This window comes from Achroia grisella, unplaced genomic scaffold, assembly GCF_030625045.1.
Source record: "Achroia grisella isolate CSIRO2021 unplaced genomic scaffold, CSIRO_AGI_Agris_v1 utg1173, whole genome shotgun sequence".
In the NCBI taxonomy this organism is placed as follows: Eukaryota; Metazoa; Arthropoda; class Insecta; order Lepidoptera; family Pyralidae; genus Achroia; species Achroia grisella.
In genome coordinates, this window is record NW_026712589.1 from 1878518 (window position 1) to 1905986 (window position 27469).

At 32.6% G+C, this 27469-nt stretch overlaps 1 protein-coding gene across 1 annotated transcript in view; it reads left to right on the forward strand.

Annotated features, from left to right (window-relative positions):
• The window catches only part of LOC131851112 (cyclic nucleotide-gated cation channel subunit A), a 68440-nt gene that overhangs the window by 19470 nt on the left and 21501 nt on the right, over positions 1-27469 (forward strand). The window contains exons 2-3 of the mRNA XM_059201547.1: positions 6989-7123; positions 16214-16421. Coding sequence (XP_059057530.1) covers positions 7026-7123; positions 16214-16421 — 306 coding nt within the window. The 5' untranslated portion in view covers positions 6989-7025. The remainder of the gene's footprint in view (positions 1-6988; positions 7124-16213; positions 16422-27469) is intronic.

A 27469-nucleotide genomic window follows, 5' to 3' on the forward strand; every position in this document is an offset into this window, starting at 1 on the left:
CGTGTCAACGAGATATTCTACCTTATGTTGATTATCGCAAGGCTCAATATCCCGTGACGCGCCGACGCCGACTAATGTTCTGCCAATTTTGCTCGATATTTACACAATAACGTCGTAATTTTTCGTACAAATAAACGATTTCAGCTTCATTTTAGTTATAAGGTCTGCTCAGTATTTATATTTGAATTTATAAGATATGTAGATTGAGCGAGCGAGAGCGAGTGAGTGGGAGCGAGAGGTATATTAGCGAAGTCTCTACAATCTTCTTAAAGATCTTGTCTGGAAGTGCAGTAAGTTCTAAAAAACAGCAATATTCATAATATTAATACTATATTTAACGACAAACTTTCTGTCCCCAAGTATTGTTTAGAAAAAGTCAATAGGACTTTTATAGGATTAGGGATAAAAATATACAACAAGATACCAAAGGATATACTGAAATTATACTTGAATAAATTCAAAACATCTAATAAATCATATTTACTTTGCAGGGCCTATTGCTCGCTAAACGATTACTTGAATGACGAGCGTGCATGGCTATAGTTGTTTATGCACGGAATTTTCATTTAATGCTAGACCTAGACCTATATAAATATACATTATAAATGTAATTAAATTGTATTTCTTGCCAGTTCTTCTCAATTGTATCTATATACTGAACTGGATGGTAGGCAAAAAATTATAATAAAAAAAAATTACGTTCATAAGCGTCTAAAATATCCTACATGAATAAATGATTTTTGAATTTGAATTTGAATTATACTAGAACTTGTATCTAAAATAGCACTAGTAGCCATCTACCAGATTTGTCTGACGTGCGTCAGCAAGGGGGCTTTTAAACAGGGTCACAAATTGCTCGGAGTTTTCCTCTCTACAATGGATAACAGTACGGTGAATCCATGGAATGCTAAGAAGTTCGTCTATATATGTGTATAGGATTTTTTTATTGGGTTGTTTGGGCTATTGTCAGGTGCTTGGAACTGTAGCACTGCGACCTACATAGCTCTATTGTGCTCGCCGTTTTACAGAGTTCGATACCTAGACCTGTTAGGGTCAAGAATTGAAGGATTCTTAGGAGCTATGCTCTCTACGTCACATATTTTATGAATTGTAATCACAAATTTTTCATATAAATGTCGTAATTACATATAAATAAGATCGCATTAAATATGTTAAATATATTTTAATGTGTTTTATACAATGTTATTTATTATGTTGGTAAACCTTGTTGGTGATCTTATAAATAAATAAAGTTATGCGGCAAAACGTTTGGCGGCTCAACTAGTTTTTGTACATAATTGATGGCCTCGGTGGTTTAGCGGTTAAGCACACTGCTGTACTTCCTATGGTCGCGGGTTCGATTCCTCACACAGTGGAAACTATTGTATTCTTCTTATTTATGATTGTATGTATCGGTCTTGGTGTCTTCTATGTATATTATGTATGTATTTTTAAAAAAATGTCTGTAATTATTTATATCAGTTGTTTAGTACCGGTAACATAAGCTCTGCTTACCGTAGCACTAACTGGCGCTGTGTTAATTGTCCAGGATTATTTATTTTTAATTAACCATTTATTAACCTCATTTAATAACATTTCGTTTACAGTCTGCAGAAGTTTTCATACAACTTCATACAGTTTGCATGTCTTTTCTGTGCTCCCGATAAAACGATATCGCACCGTCCAACGGAAAGTTTTAAATGCGAATATAAAAGCACGAATGTAACAAGTACGCAATAACTGAAAACACCTTCATATACCTCTAACTTAATGACTATAATATCGTATGGGACAGACAAATTTAATGCCAAATATAGAGCTCGTATTGTACGCGATACCTTGCCTACGATGCACTTTGCATTTAGAGCACGTCAAGTAGATCCAAATGTACTTAACTTAAAATGTCACCTTCATATACACCTGTACACACGACTATCATTCCTTATGGGGCTCTCAAGTTTACTGCAAACTGTCGACCTCGAATAATCGAGGTTGGAATATTCTACAATGTGGTTGTGGGTGACAAAAAAATTCTGAAATAACTCACGGTGAAGGAACACTTTTCTTTTAGATGATTAGGTATTTTAGTATCTGGCGTTGCCTACGGCAGTGGTTAGACCGAGGCCGTCCGAGATCTATTTTTTTTTCTTGTCTCAATTACTACCTCGTCTTATTATAAGCAGCAATTGTAATAGTGTCTTATTTGAGACAAATAAAGATGTTCATCATCTTTATTATTACTATTATATTTCTTTTCTCTAGTTTATAAGAAGGTAATACCCACAGCAGGAATTGTAATAATTTCTTATTGGAGACAAATAAATATGATCATCATCATTATTATTATTATTATTCTTATATTTCTTTTCTTTTCCCTTCTTTACTCTGGTTTATAAGAAGGTAATAAACAATACCAATTACCCACAGCACCAATTGTAATAGAATAGAAATAATCTTTACAAGCACTTTTGAATAGTCATATTTTGATTCTACCACTTATTCGGAATGCAGGTTCATCACAAGAAGAATGAGCAAGAAACTTGTGTGTTGCTTTTTTTAATAGATGTCTTTTATATAAATAATTACCGTGTGAATCTCAACGAGGTGCGTGGATGTATTCGTTGTAAATAATTATAAAACACCAAATTGTAAATTAAATCGTAATTATATATATATTTATTAAAATGTTGATATAATTAGCGGTGTAACAAAATATTGAAGCACACTAAAAAACAAATGACAATAGTAATATAGAGAACACAACGTTCTATATTTGAATATTATAAGTAAATTATAAAAGAGGTTTTAACACTTATTTTTGTTGGAGTTTCCAACAATTACAGCAACGCACTCATTATTAGTGTAATCACATAATATTGTCAGTGCTATAGATTTAATGATTTTCTATAAACACATTATTATCGTTAACGAATTCTTCAATTTCATAGTAAGCGTTTTTGCAAAGGAACTGTTTTATTTGACATTTAAATCTTTTTTCTGGCAGATTTATAACAGACTCTGGTATTTTATTTTAAAACCTTACGCAATTGCCATAAAACAAATTACTAACTTTAGCCAAACGACATTTAGGTAATATCAGTTTGTAATAGTGTTTTATTTCAGACAAATAAGGATGATCATCAATACCCACAGCAGCAATTGTAATAGTGCCTTATTTGAAACAAATAAAAATGATGACGATTATTATTCTTATGTTTCCTTTGATATCTTTTTTTTACCTGGTTTATTAGAAAACACAGCTTATTACTTGAGATAAATAAAGGCGATGATGATTATTATTATTATTTTTGTTTCTTTTCTTTTCTCTTCTTTTATCTGGTTTCTACGAAGCTAATACATTCACCCTTAATATAATAATAATCATAATAATGTGTGGCCTAATGCGTGAAGGTCGGAAATATACAAAATATAAAAGTATTTGTATATTTTCGGCCTTTACGTATTCCCCAATTATCGCGATATAGCGAAAATCAAATCCGAGTCAAATCAAAACTACCTATCAAATGATATAAACAGCTATACGTTAATTTTATCAATTGTGTAGTGGCTGTTATCATGACACGTTGGCTGAAATCAATCAATTAGATTATCTGGCCGCATTCGAATGCTAGCCACGAGGACTCTCGATTCAGAGCTATATATGTTGTACTGTATAAATATACTCTCGCATTTTAACCGAGGTTGATTTTAAACAAAACATCTACGTGATTTTCTAAATTCTGTATATTATTATCGATATAATATTCTATTACACAATTTATATTAGTACACAATTCAACATTTCCAAATGCATTTGGAAATAGAGAGACAAGTATTTCTTTTTATGAATGAAAGTTATGAACATAAATTTGTTTTATGTAATTCAAATTGCTATTAAGCTGATGGTAGTCTTGATGGTAAATGGTAACCGTCACCCGTGATACCACTCATGGGTTGGTATCTCGAAGGAAGACATCATGTCTGTGTTTATCTTATAGAGAGATGAACTTTTCAGCATTCCAATTAGATTATCTGGCTACATTCGAATGCTAGCCACGAGGGGCTCTCGTTTCAGAGCCAAATATGATGTTGTATTGCATAAATATACTCTCGCATTTTAACCGAGGTAGACTTTAAATAAGAGGATGTATTGGAATTACCCTTAAATAAATTCAAAACATCTGAAATCATATTACTGAGCAAAGCCTATTACACACTAAACGATTACTTGAATGACGTTCGTGCATGGCAATAGTTGTTCATGCATGAGACTTTCATTTAATGTTAGACATAGACAGGTATATGAATATACATTGTAAATAAAAAAAAAGTAATTCAATTGAGTTTCTTGCCAGTTCTTCACAATTGGATCTATATACAGAACTGGACGGTAGGGAAAAAATTAACATTAAAATGTAAAATATTTGAAATTCATAAGCGGCTAAAATGGCCTACATGAATGAATCTCTGTGATCTTGTAAATTTTGTATATTATTATAGTCATACTTAATTCCTTAATAATTTATTATACAATTTATATTAATATAATATTTCAAATGCTTTTGTAAATAGAGAGACGAGTATTTCTTATTACAAATGAAAGGTATGAAGGAAATTTTTGAAAATTCTATTTTTTTAATTTGATTGAAATTGCTAGTAAGTTGACAATGTAAATGGTAACCCATTTACCATCGAGACCAGTCGTTTATGTACATGAACAGCATTTCACCTTATCATTTGACGCCCCTATACCACTTTTGGGTTGCCATTCTGGATCTAAGATATCATGTATTTTATCCTATAGAGATTAACTAACTTCTCAGAATTCCATGGATTCACGCTGCTGGTGTCGGGTCCATCGCGTGGTATAGAGGGAAACTCCAAGCGGTTCCCGGGACTTGTGATCCGGTGTAGCTTTCAGGGGACAGACAGACAACAGCGACTTTGTTTTATACTATGTAGTAATAAATAATACAAACATTGAGAATATGAAACAAATTATAGTGTTATGTTAGGTACATAACACTAACAATACATAACACGTGATGAATACCTAGAAATAACCATAAGAGAGTATGATTCCACTTGGAAAAACATCAATACCGCTCATGGCCACTATAGGAAAATAACTCGTGAAATCAACTAGAGCCGGTACTGCCTCTTGTATCCACTATCAACAGACTGTATTTAGCGACCCTCGACAAAGGTCATAACATGTCACCTATAAGTTAGCAGTGGACGCTCCCATAAAATGCAACACAGTAAAATAAAGCCTTTATGTAATAATCGATGAGCACACGCTACTCGTAAATAACATTATATCTTTTTGAGCACTTTTTTTATTAAAAAAATAACAAATGTTATTATACAATTTTAGAATATAAAAACGACATATTGAATTAAATATTATACAATTTTAGTAATTAAATATTATGGGACACAGCCACCTAGATACATCAAAATAATAATTGCATTTAATAATGTCTAGTAAGACAAATTCCATATTGTCTACTAGGCACTGCTGTATCTAAACTGTGTCACCCCATCTTACATTTTCCTATTTTTATTTAGTATATAAGATCATTATTTTTATGTACATATTGTCAGTTTATCATCATCTGTAATATACATCGTCTCGACCAGCAACATCTTATTATTTACCCGCAACAAATATATACAATTTCAAATTATTAATTAAGATTACTATTTTTATTATTATTATTATATAAAAAATCCTCTCCCTCTCTCTCGTCCTCCTCTCTTCTCTTCCGCTTGCTGTGCCCAACAGGGTCCATAATTAACCTACTTTGAAATGTACCTGTCTATCTATTTACTGTAAAATTATGGAATGCAAAGCTTAAATAAATAAACAAATACTGGCTACTCGTTCCGGCTTCTCACGGGTGTACATATATTATATATATAAACCTTCCTCGTGAATCACTCTTTCTGTTACATAAACATCTTATCTAATTACACACCATGTTTAAGAGATTTACATAATGATTTCGTATATAAATAAATACGGAATTTTATTGGACGCCCAAATTTTCCGGAAAATGTAACGATATAGCGGGCACAGCTATATCTTATATATAAAAATCTAGTGTCACAGTTTTCGTTCCCATACTCCTCCGAAACGGCTTGACCGATTCTCATGGTATTTTGTGAGCGTATTGAGTAGGTTTGAGAATCGGCCAACATCTATTTTTCATCCCCCTAAATGTTAGGGGTAGTCCACAAATTTTTTTTTAATTTTAAGGCAAAACAACGTTTGCCGGGACAGCTAATAATATATATATATATACATTAGACTCTGTTTTCCGCATTCAGCCTTTCAAATGGGCCGTTATGCGTGTTGAGCCGAGACTACTAGAGTAGCCTAGAGTAGTACTAGAGTAGTAATTATAGAACAAACCGAAGAATTCAATGATTTGTAGTGCATCCATGAGAAGATGGGATGGGAGTCGTTAAGTATATACATACATACATATATGTTTAACTCTGTTTCCTCTCATTTGGGCCGCTGAGCATGTTGAGCGGAGACTACAAGAGTAGCCTGGCAGGAGCTTCTCCCGGATCTCTAGTCTACACATATAAATAAAATTGGAGTATCTGTGTGCAATATTGAAATAACCAATTTTTACTACATGCATAAGAATATAAATACTGTACATACAGCAAAATATTTTTTTTTACAATTTTTGTCTCACTCTCTGATTGTTCCGGCTAATCTCTGAAATGGCTGGACCTATTTTGACGGGACTTTTCTTGGCAGGTAGCTGATGTAATAAGAAGTAGGTAATTTAGGCTGCTTTTATTTTCGAAAAATAAAGTTAAATTCCATGCGGACGAAGTCGCGTGTACAGCTAGTAGATATGAAATGTCAGAATAAATCAAATCCTTGTAATATTTTGTGTTTACTAGTAGCGTTAGTTTTATTATTATAACTTATAATGTTAATTACTTAGTGCGTTTTGTTTTCCAGTTGACCCTCATGTTGGAAGGTGCTTCACTCCATTGCCATGTGGGCATACATTATAGCTGCCGCCAGGGGAGATTCCCGACACTCTGTACACAAGCGTAATTCCTCTGCCAACGTCACAGAGGACCATGTATATGCGTGAGTTTAATTTCATACAATAAAACCTATGTAAATTATATTTTAAGGGTAATAATAACAAAATAATCATCTATCATGGTATGGACATGTAATGCGTAGGAATGAAGATCATATCTTAATGAAGGTGTTACATATGAATGTAGATGGTTATAAGGGCAGAGGAAGACCGAAAAAGAGATGGATGGACTGTGTGAAAGTTGATATGGTAAAAAAGAGAGTAAATAACGAGATGACTGTGAACAGAGATGAATGGAGGAGAAAACTGACCCAAATAAATGGGATAAGGAAGAAGCAGATGATATGAATAACAAAAGAATCTAATTATTAAGCAGAATTTGTAAGAAAAAATCGAGTATTAAAAGTGTAATTCTTCTGCCAACATCACAGAAGATACATACATATGCGTGTGTTAAGTTTAATATAACAAAATTTATGTAAATACTATTTGATGGGTAATAAAAATCTAGTCGACTTATCATGCCTGCCGAGGTTTTCCCACGAGACTACAGCATGGGGTTTTTCAAGAAGGGTATATTAAGGTTTCTTAAGGGTCGGCAACGCGCAAATGATAACCCCTGGTGTTTCAGGCGTTCATAGCCTAGGTAACCATTTACCATCAGATGGGCCGTATGCTTGATTGCCACCATCATCTGCTTCTTCCTTATCCCATTTATTTGGGGTCGGCGTAATATGTTTTTCGCTTCCATTCATCCCTGTTTGCAGTCATCGCGTTATTTACTTCCTTTCTTACCATATCATCTTTCACACAGTCCATCCATCTCTTTTTCGGCCTTCCTCTGCCCTTATAACCATCCACATTCATTTGTAACATCTTTCTTAAAATATTATCCTCGTTCCTACGCATTACATGTCCATACCATGATAGACGATTACTCTTGACTGCCACCATAGTAGTATAAAAAAAAAAGCCGATTTTGTAAGGAAAAATTCTACTGTCAGTTCTTCAAACGGTAATTTGCTTTCGTGAGTTCTATTTAAATAAATTCAGTTTAACCTAATGAATAAATCTATCAAGAGAGACGCGAAAAAACTTGATTTATAAATCGTTTACTTATTATAATTTAAGCGAATTTAACATGGAAATATTGCCCTAATTTTTTATAACATAGGGGTCAAACTAGCTTGCGGCTCACCTGATGGTGATTACACGCGGTTTTACCATGGAAACATTGACTTTTACTTATATAAAATAGGATACACTGTTCGCGGCTCACCTAATGGCGAGTGACCGCTGACCATGAGCACCCGCAACACCAGGAGAACGCACCAGCAAGTGCTTTGCCTCTCGAGAGGGAATAAGCTCTTTTCTTGAAGGTTTCAATATCGTACCACCTGCGCTAACACTGGCGGGGCACCAGTGGAGGATGATAAGATGAGCATGCGATCAGGTCAGTTAGCTCATCGTGACAAATTCAACAATAATTTATCACGATGGCTTCCAGGGGGAGCCGCGTGAAGGTCAACCTGACATGGTACATTGCTAGCAATGAGATCATTAGTCCACATTACTAACAATCCCCATTCCTCCCTATCGTAACAGTTCAGAAATACCATCGCTGAAAGGTGACTCTACAATGTGGTTATGAGAGGTGCCAAAAAAATTCTGCCTTTCAACCAAATAATCAGGATGCTGAAATTTAACAGCTAGTAGGAATCCGAACAAATAGTTGCTTTAGATTAATTATGTTAGGAAAAAACTTAAATAAATACTCTAGCTGTAAATGTACTAAACGTATTATTTATAGTTATTCTGGTTTAAAGTTAGTTAACATATGATATAGTAGAATGTAATAATTACAAAACATCGCAAGGTAGAGGTTACAAAATCAAACATTGCGTGCTTGAAATAATTCCCTAATCTACAGGGGTCAATTAATTCTTTCGAATTAGGGAGGGAAACTGTGTACCGAATGTTTTGCTGCTACTTTTGGATACGTGTATTGTTACAAACTTTTTTTTTTTTGATGACAATGGAATGGTGCACCCGCCTGTGCTAACGGTATACGCTGGCGGGGCACCAGTGTTTGATGATAGAATACGGGGTGAGGTCGAGTCAGTTAGCCCAAACTTACGCAATAAAAATAAGCTAATTTTACCTAAATGCCGTCTACACAAAGTTAGTAATAAATTTTATGGTAATTGCATAAGATTCTATAATAAACTACCAGAATCTACGCTAAATCTGATAGAGAGGCAATTCAAATTTAATATTAAACAAATGTTATGTAAAAAAGCATAGATGAATTTATAGATGATAACAATATATAGCAAGAATAAGCTTATTTGGGGACAACGTTATAATTTATTTTACATACTGATTTCTTGATATATGATAGCGTAGCGGCTTTCGTATTGATTGCCGCATGCATCCTCATATAAAGTGGGAATAGTGTAACTACCATATAGTAATTTTTGTAGCTGTGACGTGGTCGTGTGGAATGAGTAGTCATGCTCACTAAAATGTCCAGACATGTGGCGGCGTGGTGGACCGGGTCATTGGGCTCCCTTAAATATGGTCGAGCGCAGTGATGGCTGGTTCATCCGTCATACTCGTGAACGAGTGCTGCTTGTAGGGACTGGTCTGCTTTTATCATTACGACTGATTTAATCTTATTGTATATTTATATTTAACCCAAAAAAATTAGTGCTGGTTGGTAGTTTGTATTAAAACGTTTCGACTAGTAAATGTAAACTTACAAGGATTATTTAAAAGTGCAACACACAAGTTTCTCGCTCGTTCTTCTTGTGATGAGACAGCTTTCCGAACGAGTGGTAGATAAAAAACAAATTATTATGACTATTCAAAAGTGCTTAAATTAAGTTTAGTTGAATAAATGATTTTCTATTCTATTCTATTCCTATCGTAGTAAATTCTCCGTGAATTTATAACGATTATTTTCATGGCAAACTACATGGAATTCAATCTTACATTGTGCATTACAAGCAAAATAAAGCAGCGTTTGGGAAGCTTCGATATATATTTTCGTCCAAATTTCCGCAGTGTCTCAAGACGAAGGTCTACGACCAATGTGTGTTGCCAGTGATGACTTACGGCACAGAGACGTGGTCGCTAACTATGGGCCTCATGAACAAGCTCAGAGTCACTCAGAGGGCAATGGAGAGTGCTATGCTCGGAGTTACTCTGCGTGATCGAATCAGAAATGAGGAGATCCGCCGAAGAACCAGAGTGACCGACATAGCCCGAAGAATTGCGACTCTGAAGTGGCAATGGGCAGGGCACATAGCTCGTAGACTGTTGGGGCAGTAAAGTCCTCGAGTGGCGACCACGGACTGGAAGACACAGCGTGGGAAGGCCTCCAGCAAGGTGGACCGACGATCTGGTCAAGATCGCTGGAAGGGATTGAATGCGAGCAGCGCAGGACCGATCGTCGTGGAGATCTTTGCGAGAGGCCAATGTCTAGCAGTGGACGTCTTCCGGGCTGCGATGATGATGATGATGATGACATTACCAGCAATAGAGTTTATTAGTTCATATTACTAACAATCCGCTTCCCTATATTCTGTCCTCCGAAGTTTTTAAGTTTATTATATAGTATTCAATATAAAAAAGGTTGTTTCTTATTTATAGATTGTTTTTGTTATAGGAATGGTATATTATGGTTTCTTACGGATCGGCAACGCGCACGTGACTCTCCTGATGTTTCAGGCGTCTATAGGCTACGATAATTGTTTACCATCAAATGGATTGTATGTTTGTTTATTACCTAAGTAGTATAAAAAAATGCCAGTCTTTGTACTATATTTTTTTTATCTTTAACCTGATTTGAATATATTTATTACTAGCTATATCCGTGGTTTCACACGCATAAAATTTATAGCCTATATGTTATTCTAATATATAAGCTATATTACAGGAAAGTTTCATCAAAATTTGTTCAGTAATTTTTGCCTGAAATAGTAACAAACATCCATTCATACTCACGAACTTTCGCATTTATAATATTAATTAATAATAAGATAATATTTACATTTACTAAGGAACGTATCTCATTTTTAACTAACTAGTTATTACAGTCTTCCGTAATATCTTTTGTATACCAAAATAACCGATCGTGTTTATATCAAAATCTATATATAAATAAAATTGCAGTGTCTGTTTGTAATATTGAAACAACCGTTTTTCCTACATGCATATGAATATAAATACGGTACATACACCAAAATAATATTTTTTTACAATTTTTGTCCATCTGTCCGACTGTCTGTTTGTTCCCGCTAATCTCTGAAATGTCTGGACCGATTTTTACGGGACTTTATTTGGCAGATAACTGATGTAGTAAGGAATAACATAGGCTACTTTTATTTTAGAAATATAAAGTTAAATTTCACGCGGACGAAGTCGCGAGTACAGCTAGTAGTAAATATAACAATAGACATAAATAGCTATATTTTAGATCTGGATTCCGTTTGCGATCTTGGATGCTGGGGATGCTGGACTGTGTGCTGCATTCCAACAATTCAGTCCTGTGGTGAACCGTTGGAGTGATGGTATGGCTCTAATATTCGGTGTCGACATCCATTCTGGTATTTCCACTATTTGCCTCTTGTTTTGAATAGAATAGAATAGAAAATAATTTATTCAAATAAACCTACATTGAAGCACTTTTGAATACTCATCACATTTTTTTAATCTACCGCTCATTCGGAATGCTGTCTCATCACAAGAAGAACGAGCAAGAAACTTGCGTGTTGCTCTTTTAAATAATTATATTCTTAATTTACATTTTTATGTTTAAGTGTGTGAATACAAACTGCCAATTAGCACTAATTCAATTAAATACTCAAATAGAAAAAATATTTAATATACAACCAACTGGTGAAACAATTAATAAGAGGAAATCTGTCATAGTGATTAGAGCAGACCAGTCCCTACAAGCAGCACCCGTTCACGAGTATGATATTAGGTTAATATTATTATATTTTCTTTCAATCATTGTATTCTAGCCGTGCTTGCGCCTTAGTCGACTAAATAAAGAAATAATATTTAATAATCTATCTCAAAACAACCATAAAAACTACGACTGATTTATTCTAACTTAGTATACAGTAGCTGTTCCCGCGACTTCGTCCGCGTGGAATTTAACTTTATTTTTCTAAAATAAAAGATTTTTTCGAAAATAAAAGTAGCCTAAGTTACTCCTTATTACATCAGCTACCTTCCAAAAAAAGTCCCGTCAAAATCGGTCCAGCCATTTCAGAGATTAGCCGGAACAAACAGACCGACAGACAGAGAGACAAAAAATATAAAAAATGTTATTCTGGTATATGTACCGTATATATATTCATATGCATGTAGTAAAAAACGGTTATTTCAATATTACAAACAGACACTCCAATTTTATTTATATGTATAGATTTATATTTGACCCTAATAAATTAGTGCTAGTCGATAGTTTGTATTCACACGTTTCGACTTATAAATGTAAACTTACAAGGATTATTTGAATGAGCAACACACAAGTTTCTTGCTCCTTCTTGTGATGAGACAGCTTTACGAATGAGCGGCAGATTAAAAAAAAATGTATGACTATTCAAAAGTGTTAGTAAGTAAATTTATTTGAATAAAAGATTTTCTATTCTATTCTATTGTAATATAAAATGTTTGCAACGGGTAATCGATCCCGCGCTCATTAAAAGTAACCGACCACCGAGGCCGTTAATAAATAATATTACTATTTTTATAGACCATGTGTATTATTTAACTAAGTAAGTTATTTTTAACTATATATCGAAATAGGATTGCGTCATTTTTTTAAATCTCATAGTGTAGTTCATACAGCTTTATAGAAGCATAATATATATGATAAAAATATTATTGCTTCTGCTTCGAAGCATCAGAAGTATCTCAGCGATTCAGTTTCTAATATAATGTATGCTGTCAAGATGTTTATAAGCGTGTTCAGAAATAGAACGATCGACAGTATCCATTCAGTTACGGTGTCGTGTTACAGAAAAATAACCCTTATTGTTAGTACATCAAAGTATATATTACCTAACATTAGTGTGGTGTCTAGTGTCTTTCAGTTTCTAGATAGATCCGTCAGTCTTTGATGTTGCTATTGTTTGGAGTGATAATATTGAAATTACATTGGGGACTTGTAAATAAAGACAGGTACACAGCTACATATATATATAGTAGGCTACAGTCCACAACAGATAATAAAAGTTAATATTCTAAAAGTATATCATATGAAGAATCTATACATATAAATAAAATAGAAGTGTCTGTTTGTAATATTGAAATAACCGTTTTTTACTACATGCATATGAATATAAATACGGTACAGACAAAAATTTAAAAAAATGTTATTTTAGCGTCTATTTTTTATATATATGTATATTGTGAAACTTGTCATATTTTGTTCATCTATTGGTATAATAATAATAATAATCTCAGGATAATTCACACAGCGCCATCTAGTTAAGCTAAGCTAGCTAAAGCTTGTGTTATGGGTACTAGACAACTGATACGAATACATAGATTTTTTTTCATAAATACATACATTTTATACATAGACCGATATTTATAAACAATCATACTCATGAATACAAATGTTTGTGCCGTGCGAGGAATCGAACCCGCGACCATCGGACGTAAAGCGGTGTGCTTATCCGCTAGACCACCGAGGTCGTCCGTAGTTACCATACTCCTCTGAACGCTTGACCGATTTTTATGAAATTTTATATGCATATTCAGTAGGTCTGAGAATCGGCTAGTATCTATTTCTCATACCCCTAAGTCATACCCCTAATAATGGTTGTCCACCCCTGACATTATTTTTGGGGCAAAAGTTTTATTTATATTTTTTTATTATGTGTCATTAAAAAATACAAATTTTCACTCGCCTATCACCTACCCCTATTCTTTTATAGCATTATTAATTTATATATCAAAACAACGTTTGCCGGGACAACTAGTATACCTATAAAAGTGTTATTTATTATATTTTTATAACTACAATTAAATAACCGCATTGCTTTGTCAATAACAGATCTATTTTCAATTTACCACACGTCAAAGAGTTATTACTACTTACTACAGATTTTATAGCTATTATTGTATATCATACTTTTATAGGCACTGCCTTTCGCAAATGTTGGCCGCAGTGGCAATGTTTAACTTGATAATCTTTAAAAATTAAAGATTGACTCTGTTTTGCTGTAATAACCTTACTATAAAAGTGTTACTCATGTGTTTAATTATGGTGGGTGACCCATGGAAGGTTGCCTTAACGAATAATTAGTTTTTATCACTTCACTTACTGGAAACATATTATTAATTAATACTTTGTTTCATTGTGTAACATATCTACTACTTCATTTTATTCCATATGGAATCACTATTTAATAATCTTAACTTTTATTAAACTCGTCCTAACGGCCTTGCAAGGAACAGCGTTCCATACAAGGCCAATATTATAAATCGCTCATTCAACTTAAAACTTGAGTTCTAATAATCAAAATATCTGCTTTTTTTAATACTATATGAAAAGATCTTTCATTGATACGAAAAATTAAATGTTCAAAAAATTCATATTTTCTTTAAATAACTCAATAAACATTCCTTAAACACCATCGGATAACTAAGAATATATGTATGTAAATTAGTTAAAAATTATAAAAATAAGTATTATATCAATAAAAAATAAATAGCAAATTTGCGTTTTAGAATGATATTGTAAAAAAAATATTTGCCAACAATGGCCTTCTTGTGGGTCCGTAATTTGTAAGGCCAAAATGTTCCTTAAAATCCCAAACTGATATTTATCATCTCAAATAACTTTTTCTTTTAATTAATATATGTAATAATAGACATTACAAATACGTACTGTATTTATAATTAAAAACTATGTTTAGTTTTATGATTTGTAAATGTTCTCTGTAAGGCCTACATACCCTAGCAAGGCCAATCGTCAAAATGATTAATTTTGACGATTGGCCTTGCTAGGGTATAAGCTAGGGTAGGGCCTTATAAGGAACCAACAGCATTCATAGGAAACCCACCGATATTTTAGCTGAAATCGAGGCAAAATTCTTATTTTTCTTATTTTGTATAACCAATCCATATATGACAAATTTAAAAAATATAATAATAATATGTTATTTTCAAGAAAACTTACCTTTGGCTTTGCGCGCGAATTACAATTTTCGTCGACGACCGAAGTCTATTAATCGAGGCCCTGTTTACACTCAGCCCGAGTGGGCAGGGAGCTGAGCACGGAAGTGAGCAGCGCGAGAGTGTAAACACGATACTTCCCATGCCATTGGCGCTGCCACTCGCGCTGCCCGGCGCTCCCTCGATTCTCGGTTTTTTGTGCACGAGAGTGGCGCGAGTAGCAGCGTGTGTTTACATTCAGCCTTCTCACTCAGTTGTTGCCGGCAATATTTCCGGTAGCGCGGCTGAATGTAAACGTAGCAAATCCATGGACCGTACTTACAAAATAGCGACTCTAGCGATTCGCCACCGCGTCTATGTACTTACAATAACTAGTACTAGTAGTTTTTTATAGTTGGCCTTCAAAGGTGCATGGCCTTCCATGGTGCCTTCCTTAGGTGTTATTGTATACACTCATATCAATAAGGACAGGTTGACCTTTATCGGTGTTTTTACAAAGAGATGAACCTGGTTTATCACTATTATTGACTAAACAATTCCAACGAATTATAAGTTTAGATTTTTTAAATATTATTAAAGAAACTACGCCCACTTCGCATAACGCTTCTGAATGGTTACTCCATAATCTATACATATAAATAAAATTGGAGTGTCTGTTTGTAACATGCATATGAATACAAATATGGTACGTACACCAAAATAACATTTTTTTACAAATTTTGTCTGCCTGTTTGTTCCGGCTGAACTCTGAAATGACTGGACCGATTTTGACGGGACTTTTTTTGGCAAGTAACTAGTGTAATAAGGAGTAACTTAGGCAACTTTTATTTTAGAAAAATAAAGTTAAATGCCACGTGGATGAAGTGGCGAGTATAGTTAGTCGCAAATAAAATTAAGAAGATAGTTTAGTTAACAAAGATTATCTGTTACAGATACCGCGATGGCAAAGTATTTACGGTGTCCAGTTCAACGAGTTCAAATCCGGGTCCATCTGGCCTAAACTCAAGGGATATGCCCAAGAGTCCCACGTACCCGTACAAGAAACATCTGTCGTCCTCGACCCCCGATTCGTTGCATATGCATACAGAATTCAGAAAAAATCACCTGGAAGACGGCATCGAAATTGAAGCTTATGAAGAAGTAAGTAGTAGTTATTTTCGAATAAAATCGTTTATGCATATATGACCTTTTAGCTACTTATGAACGTTAAATCTTTTGTATTAATATTTTTACCCCACCGTCCAGTTTAGTATACAGATTCAATTGAGAAGAACTGGCAAGAAATTCAATTTAATTTTTGAAAAGCCAGTTTGTGTTATGAATAATGCTTATAGAGGGACAACCATTGATACCCACGTTTTTCATTTGTTTTTTTTACAAAAACGTTTACCTGTTTATATACTCGCCTATAACATAACAATAATAATAATTTCAGGACAATTCACACAGCGCCATCTAGACCCAAGTTAATTACTGTGTTATGAGTACTAGACAACTGATACAAATACATTTTTTTTCGTAAATACATACTTATTATGCATAAAACAACTAAACAGATAGAAACAATTCTATTCATGAAGTCAAATGTTTGTACCGTGCGAGTAATCGAACCCGCGACCATCGGACATAAAGCGGTGAGCTAGATCGCTATACCACCGAGGTCTAGAATCACTCTATGTATTAAAAAAGCCGCTTCAAAATCCGTTGCGTAGTTTTAAAGATTTAAGCATACATAGGGACAGCGACAGCGACTTTATTTTCTACTATGTAATGATTGTTGACAAGTTTCTGATATACCTACTCACCTAATTGTGAAATAGATAAGTAAAGCTTAATAAAGTAAAATAGAACGGAACGAGGACCTGTCTACGTTGCTGTTCTTACTTGGCCACGTCTATCAGATTAAAAAAATTATAACACGACAGACTCTATACTGCAGTATTATAAATTTTTAAATCTTTTAATTAATTTTCTGATAGACGTGACCAAGTACGAACAGCAACGTAGACAGGTCCTCGTTCCGTAATCTGATCGATATATTGCAATTTTACTTTATGTTTGAATTACTGGTACGCTTAGTCTACGAGTATCATAGAGTAGTTAGGTACTCAAACAGAGATTAAAGTATAGATTTTCCGCTTTATACTTACCTACTATATTTTGACGACCTCGGTGTTCTAGCGGTCTAGCACACCGCTTTACGTCCGATGGTCGCGGGTTCGATTACTCGCACGCCACAAACGTTTGTATTCATGAGTATGATTGTTTGTATCGGTCTGGGTGTTTTCTATGTATATTATGTATTTACGAAAAAAAAATCTATGTTTTTGTATTAGTTATCTACTACCCATAATACAAGCTTTAGCTAGCTTAATTTGGGTCTAGATGGCGCTGTGTGAATTGTCCAGAGATTATTATTATTATACCATAAAACTTATGTATTTATTATATATCAGCCTATATATAGAAACACATAGATGCAATACAAAGTTATTGACTTCTAATTAAACATTTTCAATATCTAAAGTAGAGTATAATAATTATATTAAAATTAACAGATAGTGTCTAATCTATTCATATAAATAAAATTGGAGTGTCTGTTTGTAATACTGAAATAGTCGTTAATTACTACATTCCCTGTCCACTCGGGCTGAGTGTAAACGTAGCAGATGGATAATAAAAAATAACGACAACATTATATTATATTTCGTAGATTTTGTATAGAGTCACGATGGGATGAGTTTACCAGAGAATTTTCATATGGGACGATGATAGCGTATATTTATAGATCACTTGTTCTAGTTTTATTATATCTGTAAATATAGGTAAAAAGATTTTTTGCCACGCACTACCACACTGTGGAATCACCATCCAGCAATGGTATTTCCGAACCGTTAAGATATTGAAACCTTCAAGAAAAGAGCTTTATTCTTTTTAAATGGCCGACAACGTACATGCAATTCTCCATGCATAATCACTTACCATCAGGTGAGCCGCATGCTCGTTTGTCCCCTGTTTTATAAAAAAAAGAATAAAGACTAAAATGAAGTAACTAAGAAGAATGTACAATAAAAGGAACTACAGTATTTGAATACAAAATACATTCAAATTCAAAAATCATTTATTCATGTAGGACATTTTAGCCGCTTATGAACCTCAAATTTTTACATAATAATTTTTTTCCCTACCGTCCAGTTCGGTATATAGATCCAATTGAGAAGAACTAGCAAGAAACTCAATTGAATTACTTTTTTTTAAAAATCCAGTTTATTTACAATGCATAGGTATTTATATAGGTGTCTATGTCTAACATTAAATGAAAATCCCGAACATGAAAACTATTGCCATGCACGCTCGTCATTCAAGTAATCGTTTAGTGAGTATAGGCCTTGCTCAGTAAATATGATTTAACAGATGTTTTGAATTTATTTAAGGGTAATTCCAATATATCCTTTGGTATCTTATTGTAAAATTTTATACCTATTCCCATAAAAGACCTATTGACTTTTTCTAAACGATACTTGGGGACATCAAGTTTGTCTTTAAATCTAGTATTAATATTATGACTATTGCTTTGTTGATTTCATTTGTGATTAACCAGTTACAACAGTACTAGCTATGCCCGCGACATCTCGTGGAATAGAAGGCCAATAACGAGTTTTCATACAAACTTTGATCCCCTATTTTAATTACATCTTTAGTGACTGTGATAAGGCGCATCATCATCTTATTTATACTAGATGAAAACCCGGCTTCGCTCGGGTGAAATGTGGGTAGATATTTCTGTAGTCATCAGTTCTCATGAAATATTAAAAGTAAGCAAGGCATAGATTTGTAAAGCTTCGTTCATTGTGTTTAATAAATATAGTAAATAAAAAGTACAAAAGATTTTATTTTTTTGTAAAACTTTAAGTTAGACTATAATTGGCTTGTATCCAGGTCGTAAAACAAATTAATTAAAAAAATTGGCAAATTTGTCTCGCAATCAGGCAATTACAGGTTTAAAGAAAAAACACATACTCTTTTATCATAAAAAAGTGTCAAAAACAATATTTTCGCGAAACGTCAATGACCGAAGAAAATGCTAGTGAAATGAAAAGATGGCGACTGCGGTTTGTTTGTCAGTGTCATTAGAATTTAACGAAATACTCCATACTCCGAATTTTGCGGATATATGTTGTCGACTCGAAATCAATATTTTTATATGTTTTGTTATTCACATAAGGTTTCGTTGGAGTCTACCTTACCCCTTGACGAAATTATTAATATAGATGTGTAGTTTGTTTATATTATATATTATATGTTTATATGTTATATTTCATTATTTATGATATTTATATCTATTTAATATATTTTTAATTAATTTAAACCGCCATCGACTATGTCTATACTCCCTAACGTTGGCTGGTAGAGAATGCTAGCTTTACGCCCGCCTATTGTACAATGCAATAAAGTTTAAATAAATAAATAAGAAAAAACTAATCCATCACATTTAAAATAAGGAATCATGTTGCTAAGTAACAATTGATACGTAACCTGCAACTGTAATCGTAACGTAAATTATATTTGCTGCTGTATAAGTATAATCCAGAGGTGGCTCAACTGAAGTGCTTGAATATTATACGCACTTAATTGTTTGCTAAAATAATCGAGAATATGAAATTGAATATTCTTGGATACGAATCGATGTACATTATTCTTCTGTCATTCACAGTAAACGATTACAGCTAGTGTAATATCATGTTCTTGCAATACAACCAAACATGAGGTATGTCACAAATTCATAACTGTTCCCAGCCTCCTACGACAGCCTATTTCTCGCACCACATCATTTTCAGTGACATTATGTATGGCTCTCTGGTTTCCGTCAGCGTATCGATCGTTCTAGAAGCATAGACAGACGAATTACATCGATGTATTCTAGCAAGCGATCCGACAAGTTATGCCAGAACACAGATTAAGTGCTTGTAAAGGAAATCCCTACGTGACAGTCGATCGAACATTCTAGAAGCATAGATAGACGAATGACATGAATGTATTCTAGCAATATGACTACAAGCGTCCAGCAAGTTATGGCAGAATACAAATTAATTGGTTGTAAACGAAACACCTACGTCACACTCAGCAGTTTGACAATATTTGTCAATGTTATAGGAGTTTTATATAGATTAGATAATAGTTTTAAAAATCTATACAATATAGGATGTATTCATAATCGATAGTCCTGGATAGAGAATAATAAGTCGTTGTGATATAGAATTACTTTGAAGTTATTTACATATAAAATTAGTTAGTACAGAATAGTTAGGGACCTAACACCACGCTGACCACTTTTGATCACTTTTTGTATGTAATTATATATATACATATATTTATTTAGGATCACCAACAATTGTTACAATCATACAATTAATTTAATTACATGCAATGGATTATGGTCTAATTTTACAATTATTTATAAGAACACGGCATGCAAAATAATATACAAAAGTTATATAAAAAGAACAAAACAAATCATAATTTAACTGTTTCTTTAATTTATGATTTCTTTTCACACAACTAACTTTAATATTTTTTTACTTTTTATTTATAATTAATTATTTTTATTTATAATTAAATATATTTTTGTAGTATTTATATTTTGACGTTATGTTCTTCTTTATAGAGATTTTTTTTTACTTCGTTTTTTCTCCTGAACTTTATTTTACTTATCTTAACTTTTAATCTGAACCTTTAAATTTGTGTTTGTTCACTTAGGCTTTAATAAATATTTTTTTTTTAATTACAATTAATATGTTTTAACAATGCAACTCTATATGCAATAACATATAAGAAACTACGTGTTTTCATTATATAACTGGTCTTGCCATAAATGTTGTTACAAGGAAAAACTTTTATTTTCCTATTGCCTATATCTAACATTTATTACTCTAATATATGTTAGTTAACATTAAAAATATATATAAAGCTTATTTGAAGTGATATCCATTGGCTGTAATAATTCTTTTTTATTCACACACTTATTCCACATTTCTTTTATAAAATCACGTTTTTTTCTGTTTTATACGTTATGTTATGTGCCTGAAATTGTGAATAAAGAATTTAAGAAGAAGAAGAAAGTCAGATTTATCTATCTATCTATCTTAGATAGATAGATAGATAGATAGATAAATATCTATCTATCTAATACAGTCCTTTAAACGTTAACATCCAGAAATAGAACCACGCACTGTTTCCATGGGAAAATTCTTTACTACCAATGTTATGGATTTCTATAGGCACTGCTAATTATTTGTATTTAGAAATAGAAATACAAATAGAAATAATCTTTATTCAAATAAACTCATTACAAGCACTTTTGAATAGTCATATTTTGATTCTACCACTCATTCGGAATGCAGATTCATCACAAGAAGAATGAGCAAGAAACTAGTGTGTTGCTCTTTTTAATAGATGTTTTTTTTATATAAATAATTACAGTATAACAAGTAAGAGGCATGCGATAATCAACATAGAAGAACGAGCCATACTCTCTAAAACTGATCATAAATCATAATCCAGCGTATATATAGACACCAATACATTATCATTATCATTACATAGTATAAAACAAAGTCGCTGTCACTGTCTGTCCGTCCCTATGTATGCTTAAATCTTTACAATTACGCAACGGATTTTGATGCGGTTTTTTTAATTGATAGAGCGATTCAAGAGGAAGGTTCATATATATAATAAATGTACACCCGTATGAAGACCGGGACATATAGCTAGTGAGCAATAATAGATATATTTATATTTTGACGTTATGTTCTTCTTTATAGAGATTTTTTTTACTTCGTTTTTTCTCCTGAACCGTAATTTTACTTATCTTAACTTTTAATCTGAACCTTTAAATTTGTTTGTTCACTTAGGCTTTAATAAATATTTTTTTTTAATTACAATTAATATGTTATATTATATATATATATATATATATATTTATAACTAATAATAAAATCTTGCGCCCTTACTACACCATTTATTTTGTATGCAAGCTTCAACACAATATTCAACAATATTTGTTGAATACTTACTCGTACAAAGGAGGGTATATTAATTTTGTTAAAACGTTTAGTCGGCAAACATACACAAGGGTAATTGTGTTGGAGGCTTCAGAACATGATCAAGTTAATGTATTAACTTTTAAAGCAGCAATTAGACATATTACGTTCGCAATAGCGGCCGGGCAATCAGTATTTATGGTGGAAGCCTAGAGACATGTCACAATCATGGGACATGTCTCTAGTTGCGTATCAGACCCTATTGTTTTGATGGTGCCACCTTGAGCACGCACTGTCTATTAATTTGGACTCGTTCATTTCTGTTACGACACTTGATCCTACGGACGTTGGAACGTATTGGCAGTTGTTTAAGACGAAATAAAACTAGTTTTATTGTAGCACCCGGCGTAATTGGCTCATCGCTTCTCATAACTATTAGCTGTGTTCAGTGGATTCCTGTAATTGATGTTCGTGTTAAGGTGATCGTGACCCAACATTCGTACAATTACTCAGATACCGATCTATATTATTTGACGACAAGTTAATATAGACTATATAACTATATACGATATAATAGACTTTTAATTCAAAGACATAACTGTGATGAAAAAGAGTGAACGGAAGGAAGGTGTACTGAAGTCTAAAGACTGGGAGAGAGCCGGGTGTTACAATAGGGATAATATGAGTCCAGTTTTCACTATTCATAAGATTGGTTTGAACACCACAGGTCCGGTGAGTAATATTAATCTATTTTCTTTATTTCAATTATTGACGCTTGACGGCCTTGGTGATCTAGCGGTTAAGCACTCCGTTTTGCTTCCCATGTTCTCTGGTTCGAATCCTCGACGGTACAATGTACGGTAAAAATTCATGAGTATGATTGTTTGTATCGGTCCAGATGTTTTGTAGGTACGTCATGTATGTATATATGTAAAATATTAAAATAACAATTAATCGATTTTTGTTAATTAAAATATTCAACTTAACAATTAATAGATTTTTATTATTTAAAATATTAAAGCTAACAATTAATCGATTTTTATTATTTAAAATATTAAAGTTAGCATTTAATCGATTTTTGTTAATTAAAATATTCAACTTAACAATTAATAGATTTTTATTATTTAAAATAATTTAAAATTAAAATATTCAACTTAACAATTAATAGATTTTTATTATTTAAAATATTAAAGTTAACAATTAATCGATTTTTATTATTTAAAATGTTTAAGTTAACAATTAATCGATTTTTGTTAATTAAAATATTCAACTTAACAATTAATAGATTTTTATTATTTAAAATATTAAAGTTACCAATTAATCGATTTTAATTAAGCTGGAAGTCTAATCAAAACCCGATCAAACGTTGCGTGACAAAATTGTGGTTGAACATTGACATTACTTCCGTAGTAATGATCATTACCGGTGTGCGAATAATAAACTATTATTTATCATAGACATATATAGACAGCCTCAGTGGTCTAGTGGTTTAGCATACCGCTTTACTATCCGATGGTCGCGGGTTCGATTCTTCACACGGTACAAACATTTATATTCATGAGTATGATTGTTTGTATCGGTCTGGGTGTTTTAATATGTATTTTTGAAAAAAAATGTATTTATATCAGTTGTCTAGTACCGATAACCAGGCTCTGCTTACCTTGGGACTAGATGGCGCTGTGTGAATTGTCTCGGGATATTATTATTATCTAAAAGTAATTTACATACCGATGTTATATTTGGTTCAACATACATATTAACTATTTCTTCAGTTGGCTTCGCATGGTTATTTAACAATGAATTTTAAAATTACAATTTTGACGTACACATTTTCTTTTTGAATTAGAGGTTACTAAAATATATTATGAAAATTTAAATATTGTCAATTTGTTGATTTATTTTTGTGATATTATAATATTAATGGTAAGATATTTTGTTCAAATCTATTCTAATATAGTTGTGGAGCTCGTTCAATGCAACCAAACAGTCAAATCTTTCCTCTTTATAAAATTAGTATAGTCATTTATTTTTGTGATTTGATAATATTGATAGTAAGATATTTTGTTCAAATCTATTCTAATATAGTTTTGGAGCTCGTTCAATGCAACCAAACAGTCAAATCTTTCCTCTTTTTAATATTAGTATAGTCATTTATTTTTGTGATTTGATAATATTAATAGTAAGATATTTTGTTCAAATCTATTCTAATATAGTTGTGGAGCTCGTTCAATGCAACCAAACACTAGAATCTTTCCTCCTTTTAATATTAGTATAGTTAAACAACTTGAGGACCTATTTCCTCAAAATGATAACTATCTTTCGTCGCTTGTTCTTTCTCCTGAGGTACTGAACAATACTACTGGATTTATTATAGTGTGCTCCAAAAATATATATGATTACTAGCTGATCCTGCAAACGCTGGTTTGCCATATAAATTAATATCGCTATTAAAAAATAGGAGTTGAGGTTTCAACCACCCTTCTGGTTAACGGCCACATCATCTATACTGTATACATATAAACAAAATTGGAGTGTCTTTTTGTAATACTGAAATAACCGTTTTTTACTACATGCACATAAATATAAATACGGTACATACACCAAAATAATATTTTTAACAATTTTTGTCTGTCTGTTTGTTCCGGCTAATTTCTGAAATGGCTGGACCGATTTTGACGGGACACTTATTAGCAGGTAGCTCATGTAATAAGGAGATAAGTACTTAGGCTGCTTTTATTTTAGAAAAAATCTTTTATCTTAGAAAAATTTAATATAATTTCACGCGGATGAAGTCTCAGGCAAGGTAGTAAATAAATAAAAATATTATCCAATAATCTAGAGAAAAATCCATTTGCACAATAATAGATAAACTATTCTCAGACCTATCGAGTATATAAATAAAATTTCATCAAAATGGATTAATGCGTTTCCGAGACGTTTAATAACGGAACATTGTGAATTTTACTGAAGCATTTTATATACACAGATATATAATTTAATTAATCAAACGGTTTATTAATCAATATTAAAATAATGTTATTTTAATTAAAGTCATATGTTACTGAACTCTGCTTAACTTTCATCTCTTTATCCAGTAGAGAAGAAATAGTAGGAAAAAGAAAGAAGAAAGAAATTATGGGTCTACAGTACACACAGGTACATGGTAGAATAAATATTTCTACTAGCTGCACCCGCGACTTTGTTCGCGTGGAATTTAACTTAATTTTTCTAAAATAAAAGTAGTCCCGTCAAAACCGGTCCAGCCATTTCAGAGATTAGCCGAAACAAACAGACAGACAGACAAAATTTGTAAAAAATAATATTTTGGTGTATGTACCCTATTTATATTCATATGTATGTAGTAAAAAAACGGCTATTTCAATATTACAAACAGACACTCCAATTTTATTTATATATATAGATTAAAAAACATTATCTATTTATGCTTACAACTCAAGTGGCTACTGGTCGGTGGCCTTAGAGAGGTCTGTGCGTAGGTTCCACCTTCAGAGCAGCTAATAAAGCACTTAACATACAAGCAGCGTATCTTCAATAGCTAAGTACATTGTTATAACTCATACAAACGCAGGTATATAACTTATAATCCTGATGTCATAATTGTGACTTTTTGCATTTAAATGGCCTGTTATATTTGAAATATGACTGGATGCTAGCTACTAAAACAAGCGGAGCATAAATGTTGAAAATAAAAGGTAACGAAATCCCGGGTAATACTTATTTAACATTTACGACTAGCGTATGTATCGAAAAAAACACATATTGCGAACTTTTTCTTAGTTTAAGTAGGTTGAAGCACCGGCTTGCATACTAGAGCAAAGGGCACTTGATAATACTGGCCACCAATAAATTCATTAAATTTTAAATTTAGAAGAAAAAAGCAATTTAAAAAAGATATAATTATTTTTTTGCGTATTGATTAAATATAATTAATTATTATAGGGGAGTTAAAATGTTGTATGCATGTATTGTCATTTTTTAAAGCTAGAAACTAGAAACCCATTTTTTAGGCTGTTGAGAAAATATCAGTACCTACCGCCACAGGACTCAGCCATAAATGGTTACAGTATAGCGACATCTTATCATTGGTACATGATGACACTAATATAAGTAGCATTAAAAAAAAACAAGAAAAAGGGTTATAAGGGGTTGAAAGGGGAGATGTGATGTATGTATGGTATGTATGGAAGTATCTTCATTTTAAAGATAGTAGTTTGAAACTTAGTTTTTGACTGTTGATTGAATTGTATGGAATTATGTATGGAAATTTCATTTTTGAAGCTAGAACGATGAAACTTTTTTATTGGGTTAGATTATTAATATATATTTTTTATTATTTGCTCAAGGTCACTATTTTACGCGGACGAAGTCGCGGGTACAGCTAGTATAATATATATATATTTTTTTTTTAATATACACTCTAGAATGAGTGGCCAGTAAACTTTACTACACATCGAGACGTTCCTGAGCAAATGTAGGTTTGGTATTACCACAAATAACATAATATTACATAGTTTGGAGTGTTCGGAGTGTGGAAGGCGTTCTTCCCGGGCGAAATAGTATTTCTCCATTATTTTCTTTTAAAAAAATACAGTCCACTCTCTGTTTTTGTTTATACTTTATACAGATTAATAATCCAACAAACAGATTTACTCATGAACGGGTGCTGCATGATGGCTACGACAGATTTGTTTTGTAACTTAAGTAACTAGTTATTTACTTATGTAGACTTTGCTATTTCACAGTTTGTATTCACAAAAATTCTTAAAAATGAAAACAACAAAAATACTTAACCGTAGGCGCTACTCGAATATAATTTACGGTGCAAATGTATCTATTAAATAGATAAAATAGAAAATCATTTATTCAAATAAACTTGTGTGTTGCTCTTTTAAACAATCCTTGTAAGTTCACATTTTACAAGTCGAAACGTGTGAATACAAACTACTAACCAGCACTAATTTATTTAGGCTCACATATAAAGACACAATAAGATTAAATCAGTCGTAGCGATAAGAGCAGACCAGTCCCTACAAGCAGCACTCGTTCGCGAGTATGACGGATGAGCCAGCAAACTTTTTAGACTGTGGATTAAATATAAATAAATATGACATACAAAGTTTGTAAAAA